Below are 9,382 nucleotides of genomic sequence, written 5' to 3' on the forward strand. Positions count from 1 at the left end.
TCGGTGTTGAAAATTAACCCATTCCCGACTGGAATGAGGCGGCACCGGGCTCGAAGCCGCGGTGGTTCCGTCCCCGCGGGGTGCGACGGGACCTGCCCTGGGGCGGGCGTCCCCTGCCCTGTCCACTGCTGAGAACCAGGGACTGTCCCCTCACCCCAAATCCACCCTGGGGACCCCAAACCCTGGCGGCGCCGCAGGGACGAGGCCATGCTCGGGGCAGCTCCCCCCGTCCTTTAATACAAAGCGGGGACACGGAGAAGGACACGCGGCGGCTGCGGGGACAGGACAGGGACGGGGAGAGGGCTCTGGGGTCCGGGCCAGCCTCGGGCTCCTCTCTCGGTCCCCGCACGGTTCCGGCTCCAGCGGAGATGTCCCTTCCCAGGGTGACGCAGCTCCGGGGCCGGCTCCTACCGCAGCAGCAGCTCGAAGCCGTCGGGGCCGGGGGCTGCGCGGGGACGCGGCTCAGCCGGGGCCTCCGATCGCCCCCTGCCCGGCCCCGCCCTCCCGAGGCCACCGCGGTACCTTTGCCCATCGCCACCACGAAACTCGTCTCGTCCTGGAGGTTCCTGATCATCTGCGGGGCAGAGGGGGGAGCTCAGGAGGGCTCGGGGGAGCGGGGGGATGGACCCCGTCCTGTCCAGCGCTGGGGACCCCGAGAGGCCGGGACGGCTGCGGGGTCTGTCCCTCCCCTCCCCGGCTGTCCCCGTGTCCTCACCGCGTCGCTGACGAGGACGTGGATTCCGGCGGGTCCCTGCCGGGAGAGCCGCAGGATCTGCCCCGGGGGCAGCCCCAGCAGCTCCGCCAACTTCCCGGTGAGCTCGGCCACGGTGAGCTGCTCCAGGTGCAGCTCCTGGTACAGCCCTGGAGAGGGGAGAGGGATGGGATGGGATGGGATGGGATGGGATGGGATGGGATGGGATGGGATGGGATGGGATGGGATGGGATGGGATGGGATGGGATGGGGACAGGGCTGTGAGTTCCCACCCTCTGTCCCTGTGCTGCCTCACACCTGAGCCCCCTCCCCACACACCCGAGCCCCCTCCTCACCTGATCCCGCATCCTCCGCAGCCTCAGCCCCGCCGGGCTCCCGCGCCACGTACAGGGTCAGCCGGGGCCGCGGGCACCTGAGGGGGCACAGAACGGTCTGGCGGGGGGCGCAGGATGCGGCCGGACCCCACGGAGCCTCCCGGGGAGTCCCCAAAAAGAGGCACGGGGGGGTGCGGGAGGCTCACCTGCCCGCCAGGGCGTGGCACAGGCGGATGCCGTCGGGGGCTCCGCAGATCTGGATCAGGTCCCTGCGGGAGAGCTTCAGCAAATCGGCGCCTGCGGACAGGGGGGCTCAGGGGGTGGCAGAAGGGGGGGCCTGGCTCTGCCCCCCAGCCCGGCCCGGCGTCTCACCGGTGAAGTTGGCGAAGACGCGGGCGCAGGCGGAGAAGCGGCGCCGGAGCAGCCACTGCTGCGTCTCCAGGGGCGATGCGCAGGGGCTCAGCGCCTGTGGGGGCTCAGGGGGGGCTCAGCGGGGCACGACCCGAACGGGCACATCCTCGGCCCCTCCTGGGGGGCCAGGGGAGGCTCTGGGGCTGCACCGGAGGCTCTCTCACCTCGCCAGGATTCTCCGCGGGACCCTCGGCAGTGCAGGCAGGTGACACGCACACCCTGCGGGGTACCCGGGCTAAGCGAGGGACCCCAGCGGTGGGAGAGGAGGGGTGGTCCAGGGGTCCCCGCTCACCTCTCGGGGCTCAGCAGCTTGTAGGGGTGCGGGGACGGCAGACCCGGGGTGCCCGGGGGGCTGTGGGGGGCACCCAGCGCGTCCGGCCACGGGGGGCACTGAGGAGGGAGGGCGGTGATGGGTGCAGGGTCCCGCGGGTACCCCCGGCCCACGGGGGGTGCCAGGGCCGGGCCCCACCTCGGCCAGCACGGTGCTCTCGTAGGCCGGCTGGAATTTCTCCCGCTCCGCCGCCGGCTGCTTCTCCACCTTCTCCCGGTCCGTCTTCTGCTTCCTATCGGCCCCCTTGGGCTGTGCCGGGGGGTGAGCGCGGCCCCGGGACCACCCGGGACCCCCGCGGGCACCCGGACCCTTGGGGTGCCCAGAGCCCACCAAGCACCCCCCACCCCCGCCCCTCGCTCCGAGCTGGGTCTCCCAGTAATGGGGGGGCACTGGTCACACCGGTTCCCCCCCCCACCCCCGGTACCTTGAACACCTTGACCAGGCAGCTGGCGGAGTGCAGGTGCTCGGGGGGGTCCCCCTTGCCCCCCGCCCCGAAGGTGTCGATCTGGATGCGGAAGGGGACTCCCTTCTCCCCCCCGTTCTTCCGCAGTGTGAACTCGGTGCTGATGCAGTGAACCTGCGATGGGGGCGCAGCGGGGTCGGGACTGGGCTCCGTGACCCCCCCAGAATCCCCCCGAGCCCCCCAAAACCCCACCCAGGCCCGGCTCCCACCTGCACGAACACGGATGTGCGTCTGGAGGGGTCCCAGAGGAATTCCACCGTGTTGAGCAGCGTGGGGTGGATTTGGGGTTCCAGGATCCCGACGGAGAGCGGGATGTCTGCGGGGGGGGGGGGGGGGGGGGGGGGGGGGGAGAGGAGGGAGGGTCAGGACGGCCCCCGTCGTCCCCCAGACCCCCGACCCCCCCGGCACCCACCGATGTCGAGGATCCGGTCGCCCGGGCGGCTCCAGCGCCAGCCCTCGAGCTGCTGCTGCTCCGAGTACTGGAGCCGCCGGTCATGGAAAACCACCCGGACCACGCTCTGGACAGGGGTCAAGCCACGGCCAAGGGCTCAAAGCACGGCCCCACGGAACTCTGGGCTGGACTGGGGCTGAGCTGGGGTTGGACTGGGGCTAGGCTGGATTTGAACTGGGGCAGAACTAGGATTGGACTGGGGCTGAGACGGGACTGGAATTAAGCTGAACTGGGGCTGCCCTGGAGCAAAACCGAGGATGAGATGGGCCTGGACTGTGACAAAATTGGGGCTGGAATGGGGTGTGAAGCTGAAATGAGACCGAACTGGGGCTCAGAAAAAGCTGGGCTGGGGCAAAACTGGGTCTAGACTGGGACTGAGATAGTTCGAGGCTGGGATTGAACCGGGATTTCAGCCCAGAGCTTTGCCCCGAGGTTCCCCCACACCCCGCGGGTCCCCACCCCGCTCACCTTGACCATCCTCCGGCCCTCGGCGGGGTCCCCCCGGGGCGTTCCCATCATGCGGATCTCGTAGGATTGCCCTGGGGGAGGGGGTCGGGAGCGGGAGCTGAGCCCTCAGCGGGGGGATTGGCGGGGGGGTCCCTCCCCGCTGGTGCCCCCAGACTCACCCTGGTTGAGGTAGGTGAGGGTCTCCTCGTGGTGCCGCACGGCTGGGGAGGTCGGGGCGCTCAGGATGTACTGGAACGCGGGGATCGCTGGCTGCGATGTGGAGATGCCATTGGGCTCCTCCTGCTTCAGGTAGGGTAGGACGGGGGGGTCCCTGCGGGAAAACACCCCCCGGAAAGGGTGGAGGCTCGGCCGTGCCTCAGTTTCCCCAAACCCAGTGGATTTGGGGGGTACCTGAGCACCCCGGAACTGGGCAGGGGGTACATGTCCCCAGGGCTGGACCAGTAGTGGTCGGGTTGGCCGTGCCAGAAGAGCATGGTGGGGGGAGCGGGGGGGGGGACACCCCACAAGCAGAGGGTGACAGCAGAGAAGGACAGGTGGGTGGCCCCACCCCCACTTTTATAGGCACAGGGAGGGGTGATGGGAGCGGGGTTGTGCCCAGTTTGGGCCAGTTGTGCCCAGTTTGGGGTGTTGACAGTAAATACTGGGGAGGGAGAGGCAGCGTCTGTTGTCAATACAAGGTGGGGGGGACAGCAGAGGGCTCCCCCAGTCCCGTTGTCCCAGCCAAGAACCCCCCGTTGTGTGTCCTCTCCCCACCCCCATTTTAACCCTTTCAGTTTCTGCCAGATTTGGCTCATTTCGGGCAGGAAAAGGGTGGGTGCAGAGCCCCCCCAGCGGGTGAAGTGGGGGGTGGGTGCTGTGTCCCCTCCTTGGGTGATGGGGGTCATCAGTAGGGGGGGAGGGGGGCAGAGGGTGCTGTCCCCCCTCATGGTGACACTGGGACACGGCCCAGGGGGTGTCCCACACCGGGGGTGTCCCACACCGGGGGTGTCACACATTGGGGTATCTGTCACACACCGGGGGTCTCTGTCCCACACGCACTGGGGGGCACCCAGCCCCCTCGGCCCATCCCAGGTGGTTCCATCACTGTGATGAAGTCGGGGGGTCTCAGCTCCATTTCCTGGGATGGTGGGACCCTCCCCAGCTCATTAAATCCCCCCAGGAGGGCCCAGGGAAGGGGCAGAGCTAATCCAGGCCGTGTCCATCTCTCTGGCTGTCCCTCTGTCCAGCCATTCCCAGTGTGGGATGGGGCTGGCAAGGAGCTGCTGGGGGAGGGTGGAGGGGTCTGGACCCAGCTCTGGGGGTTCCCTGCTGTGAGCTCCCGCCCTTGGTCCTTCTCCTCTGGGAGTGCTGAGACCCCCAAACCTCCCCCAGACCCTCAGCTCCTCCCATGAGCCTTTGGGGATTCGGGGGGGGTGGGGGGGTCCCTGTGCCCGGGGCTAGGGGGAAGGGTCCCAAACAGGGACTTCCAGCAATTTCCTGCTCCCTCCCTGCTGCAGACACAGAGACTCAGCAGGAAGAGTCCAGTGGGTTTTATTGGGTGCCTGGGTATGGAGAACACTCGCTGCAGGGGACAGCCCGTGGTCACTTCTTGGCCTCCTCCTCCTTGGAGAGGGTTTTGATGATCTCCTCCTTCTTGGCCTGCAGCCGCTCCTCCCGGCGCTTCCGCGCCTCCTTGGTCTTGGAGCGCCGCGCTTCCGCCTGGTCCCTGTGGGACCGGGGCTGTGAGGAACACTCGGAACGACCTCTGGCCACCCTGAGCACTGTCCCCAAACTCCCTGGGTCCTGCTGTCCCACACCGGCACTGCCCCAGTGCCCCCATCCCCCCGGCAGCGCTGCATCCCGCTGCACCCCGGGGTTTTCCATGCAGCTCCCCCCTGGAGCTGTTCTGGGGTAACTGAAGCCCAGAGTGAAGGGATAAGGCTTTCCCCCCTCTCCACGGACACAGCAGGATTTTGCAATCCCTCCCCTCCCCTCCCCTGGTCAATCATTCACCCATTCCAGCAGCTGATCAGGAATTTCCCAGTTCCCAACTCTGCGAGCTCTAAAACCCTCAGTGAAACACAAAACCCCACACGTTCCTCTGTTCCCAACCAGCCCTGCCCAGTTTGGGACTGAACCCTCCCAGAGCCCCCCCCTGGAATGACCCATGGTGGGAACATTCCTGATATCCCCCCTGCCTGGAGCAGGACTTACGCCAGGAGCTTCTTGCGGGCTTTGTCCGCCTTCAGCTTGTGGATGTGCTCCATGAGGATCCGCTTGTTCTTGAACACGTTACCCTTGACCTTCAGGTAGAGGCTGTGGTACCTGCGGGGTGGGGACATCAACCCTGCCCTGCTCCCACCTGCCCGAGGCTGGGAACGGCTGGGATTGAACGAGGGGGAGGCTGGGAACGGCTGGGATTGAACGAGGGGGAGGCTGGGAACGGCTGGGATTGAACGAGGGGGAGGCTGGGAACGGCTGGGACTGCCCAGGCAGGCAGGGCAGAACTCCAGGCTCCGGGTGCAGGACAGGACTCACATGTGGCGGTCGATCTTCTTGGACTCGCGGTAGCGCCGGAGCAGCCGCCGCAGGATCCGCATCCGCCGCATCCAGGTGACCTTCTCGGGCATGCGGGCGTTGGCCGTGCCCTTCCTCTTGCCTGGATCGGGACAACGGGGTGGGAACGAGCCCAAATTCCTGCCAGCTCAACCCCATGCTCATCCCAAAGCCTTTCATCCTCCTCGGAAACTGCCACTGACACAACCCAGGAGTTTCCTGTCACGGGCCGGAGCTCAAGGGACGATTGCTCGGGGCAAGGCAGCAGCGGGAGCCGTGGGGGATGGGATGTGCCCCACTGCTGGGGCAGGCGGGATGGGATGTGCCCCACTGCTGGGGGAGGCGGGATGGGATGTGCCCCATTGCTGGGGCAGGCGGGATGGGATGTGCCCCATTGCTGGGGCAGGCGGGATGGGATGTGCCCCATTGCTGGGGCAGGCGGGATGGGATGTGCCCCACTGCTGGGGCAGGCGGGATGGGATGTGCCCCACTGCTGGGGCAGGCGGGATGGGATGTGCCCCACTGCTGGGGCAGGCGGGATGGGATGTGCCCCACTGCTGGGGCAGGCGGGATGGGATGTGCCCCATTGCTGGGGCAGGCGGGATGGGATGTGCCCCACTGCTGGGGGAGGCGGGATGGGATGTGCCCCATTACTGGGGGAGGCGGGATGGGATGTGCCCCATTACTGGGGGAGGCGGGATGGGATGTGCCCCATTGCTGGGGGAGGCGGGATGGGATGTGCCCCATTGCTGGGGCAGGCGGGATGGGATGGGCCCCACTGCTGGGGGAGGCGGGATGGGATGGGCCCCACTGCTGGGGCAGGCAGCACTCACCGATGCCCATGTGCCGGCCCTTGCGCCGGGCCAGCGTGTTCTTCCTGCAGCGGGCCCGAGAGTGCACGGTCACGGGCTTGCGGATGATCAGCCCATCCTTGATCAGCTTCCGGATCTGCTGCCCTGCAAAAGGATCCAGCACCTCCTGTGGGGCTGCCAGACCAGCACTGACCCAGCCCCACAGGGATGGAGAGGACCCAGTGCTGAGGAAAAGGCAGCTCCCTCCTCAGAACTCTGTTTCTCCCATGGACTCTCCAGCGATCCCAATTCTCTCACTGATTACCTCAGAGGATACCACCAGGCACTCATCAATGCAAATCTTGAAAAGCCCACTTTAAACTGCAAAGAAGTTGCTCGAGGGGCTGAATTTTACCTAAGCCTAAGGTTGAACCGAACGGTTTTGAGAGACCTTTCCCAGACTCAACTTTACCAACCTAAACCAACTTCATAGTTACATGCTTCCCATAATCTCTCCTCCCACGCTCCTGGTGGATCCTTTCCCCAAAGCCCCTCACGTACGGGAGTTGGCATTGGCGATCTCATTGGTCTCATTGGGATCCAGCCACACCTTCTTCTTCCCACAGCGCAGCACGCTGGAGGCCAGCCTCTTCTGGAGCCGGAGCATACTGGGAGAGGGATGGGAATGGATCAGCGGGGTCTGCACCCACCGCGGGGACCCTACAGCCCAACGCCCTCATGGGACTGTGTCACTCTGCTCAAGGAACACTATACCCCCCTGCAGGGACCGTCACCCCTTACAAAGGAGCCCGCACCCCTCTGGGACAGTCCTCATCCCACCGAGGGACCCTGCATTGCCCTTAAGGGCCCTCACCCGCCCCTCAGGGCACTCCTCACCATCCTCAGGGGACCCCATCATCCGGCTCAGGACCTGCATCACTCCCTCAGGGGACCTTCAACACCCTCTGGAACCTGACAGGGACTCTCACCCCCCTCAGGGCCTCTTCCCCCCTGCCCCTCAGACACCTCCTCACCTCCCTCAGGTCCCCAGCCCCAGTTCCCCAAACAGCCCGCGCTGCTCTAAGGGGCGCATCCACGTGCCCGAGACCAGCGAGCCCACCCCGCTCAGCGCTCCCAGACCCCACTCACGCCCCCCTGGCCCCTCAGCGCGGCCATCGCGCCCCTCCGCCATTTTCCCGCGAGGCCTGAGGAGGCCGCGGCCGCCTCACAGCGCCCGAAGCCGCCAAGCAGCACTGCTCGGGCGCCGCCCCGGTTCTGAGGACGTTCCCCCGCTCCTCTCCCGTGCGCCCCGGTGCCTCCCGACCCCCGTTATCCCCCAGAACTGGGGGCACAAATCCGCTCCCACCTCATGGCGGCGGCGCCGGGGCCTGAGGGACGCAGCGGCGGCGCTGACCCCGCCCCCTGCGCGCGGCACGTACCACCTCATCCTCCCCCCCGCGCCCATCCCCTCGGCCTCGGCGCAGCCCGAAAAGCGGAAAAGGAAATCGCGATTAAATCACGCGCGAAAACTCATCCAAAGGGCGCTCGTGGCGCCGATAGCCACGCGAGACGTGTGGGAGAGACGTGGGTCCTTCTCGGCTCCCCCCTCCGCCGGAATGGGGTGGTACAGCCCGCGCGTGCGTGGCGGGAGGGGCTGGGCGGGGACTGCGCATGCGCGATGAGGGACGTGGGGGGCACGTGGAGGGAGGTGGGGGGGGCTGGGATGGACTGGGAACCCTGGGACGGACTGGGACGGACTGGGATGGCATTAGGGGATGTCTCCACCCCGCTGGCGGCTTGGGAAGCGCAGGGTCGAGGATTCAGGGCTCGTCCCAGCACTTCCTGGGAGAACTGGACCTGTCCAGGGACCGGTCTGGCCCATACTGGGAGGACTCTCCCTGTGCTGTGCTTTGACTGGTCTATACTGGGAGGCCCGAATCTGCTTTCGGATCATCCTGGCCTGTGCTGACAGATCTGTCCCTGTCCTGGGACCAGCCTGGCCCTGTCCTGGCCCCTGCCTATCCCATATTAACCCTCCTTGGAGCTACAGAAACCTGCACAGGGTTTGTCCCTCCCACCCTGCCCGGGAAGATGTTCCTCAGGATGAGTTGTACACCAGCTTTGCCACTTTATTTTTCCTAGCAGGGAATGGGATCTCTGTCTTCCCTTCTTTCCCAAGAATTCACCTCAAAGTGTAATTCCAGCTGAGGATCAAGTCCCACCTCTTTTCCAGTGGTTATGGCGCTGCTGGGAAAAGAGTACTCAAGTTTTTCAGGAAATAACCTCCTATAGGGCTGGTGAGAGTTGTCAGAGGATATTTCTTGTTCCTGGTATTCCAGGGTCAGACACGAGTGAGGTCCAGCTGTATCCATGGCACCATTTTGCAGCTGGAAAACTGAGCCATAACCAGTTTTGTTTCCTGCCCCAAAAATGCTCGGAAGGGGCCTGGTGTGACCCTGAATAGTGCAGGGAACAGATTGTCAAAGGGTTCCTGGAACAGGGAGTTCTTGGGAAACGGTGATGTGTGGATTGTGACCGGCCTAAAAACACAGAGGTGACCGAATTCCTGCTTTAAATAACCCCACACAGTGAACACACTGCTTTTTAACCTCCCTGATGTTCCATAATCCCCAAATCCACGACTTTGCAGATGTTTTCCCTCCTTCCTACTGGCTGGGAGTGGCTGGAGAGCTCAAACCCTCTGAAATCCTCTGGTTATCCCCCAAAATCACCTGGTGAACCCCCGGAGTGGGGATGCTGACGATTCCCCTGGGATCTGGCGGCCGTGGCGCAGCCGACATATGGCGCGAGCTGAGGAGCCGCTGCCGACAGATTTTTGGTTCGTTTTCCCAGAAAAACACGGATAAACACAGGCTCTTGCTGTTTCAAAACTGACTCATCATTTT

The 9,382-nt window shown here is 65.4% G+C and overlaps 2 protein-coding genes across 2 annotated transcripts; both read right to left on the reverse strand.

Annotated features, from left to right (window-relative positions):
* Window positions 1-271: 271 nt before the first annotated feature.
* LOC134053321 (transcription factor CP2-like protein 1) lies at window positions 272-3,994 on the reverse strand. Its single transcript, XM_062508283.1, has 15 exons — window positions 3,541-3,994; window positions 3,309-3,460; window positions 3,151-3,221; window positions 2,644-2,749; window positions 2,441-2,547; window positions 2,193-2,345; window positions 1,907-2,017; window positions 1,730-1,827; window positions 1,602-1,656; window positions 1,399-1,492; window positions 1,233-1,323; window positions 1,048-1,124; window positions 716-861; window positions 523-574; window positions 272-445 (listed from the first exon to the last, which is right to left on the reverse strand). The coding sequence occupies exons 1-15, from the start codon at window positions 3,942-3,944 to the stop codon at window positions 408-410; spliced, it is 1,755 nt and encodes a 584-aa protein (XP_062364267.1). The 5' UTR covers window positions 3,945-3,994; the 3' UTR covers window positions 272-407.
* Window positions 3,995-4,664: 670 nt separating this feature from the next.
* Window positions 4,665-7,888, reverse strand: RPL19 (ribosomal protein L19). The gene is made up of 6 exons (XM_062508373.1): window positions 7,843-7,888; window positions 7,038-7,144; window positions 6,519-6,641; window positions 5,668-5,788; window positions 5,344-5,454; window positions 4,665-4,855 (listed from the first exon to the last, which is right to left on the reverse strand). Exons 1-6 carry the CDS (start codon window positions 7,845-7,847, stop codon window positions 4,732-4,734), a joined length of 591 nt encoding a protein of 196 aa, XP_062364357.1. The 5' UTR covers window positions 7,848-7,888; the 3' UTR covers window positions 4,665-4,731.
* Window positions 7,889-9,382: the final 1,494 nt, after the last annotated feature.

This window comes from Cinclus cinclus, chromosome 24 (genome assembly GCF_963662255.1).
Source record: "Cinclus cinclus chromosome 24, bCinCin1.1, whole genome shotgun sequence".
Taxonomy (NCBI): domain Eukaryota; kingdom Metazoa; phylum Chordata; class Aves; order Passeriformes; family Cinclidae; genus Cinclus; species Cinclus cinclus.

Excerpts from the sequence above, each read along its gene's own strand:
- LOC134053321 (XM_062508283.1), bottom strand. The coding sequence starts at position 3,944 with ATGAGCCAAATCTGGCAGAAACTGAAAGGGTTAAAATGGGGGTGGGGA. Across the intron at positions 2,018-2,192 it reads GCCTGGTCAAGGTGTTCAAG|CCCAAGGGGGCCGATAGGAA; the intron begins GTACCGGGGGTG and ends CCCCCGGCACAG. Across the intron at positions 446-522 it reads CGTGGTGGCGATGGGCAAAG|CCCCCGGCCCCGACGGCTTC; the intron begins GTACCGCGGTGG and ends GTCCCCGCGCAG.
- RPL19 (XM_062508373.1), bottom strand. Across the intron at positions 6,642-7,037 it reads GATCGCCAATGCCAACTCCC|GGCAGCAGATCCGGAAGCTG; the intron begins GTACGTGAGGGG and ends ATCCTTTTGCAG. Across the intron at positions 4,856-5,343 it reads GCCCGCAAGAAGCTCCTGGC|GGACCAGGCGGAAGCGCGGC; the intron begins GTAAGTCCTGCT and ends CCGGTCCCACAG.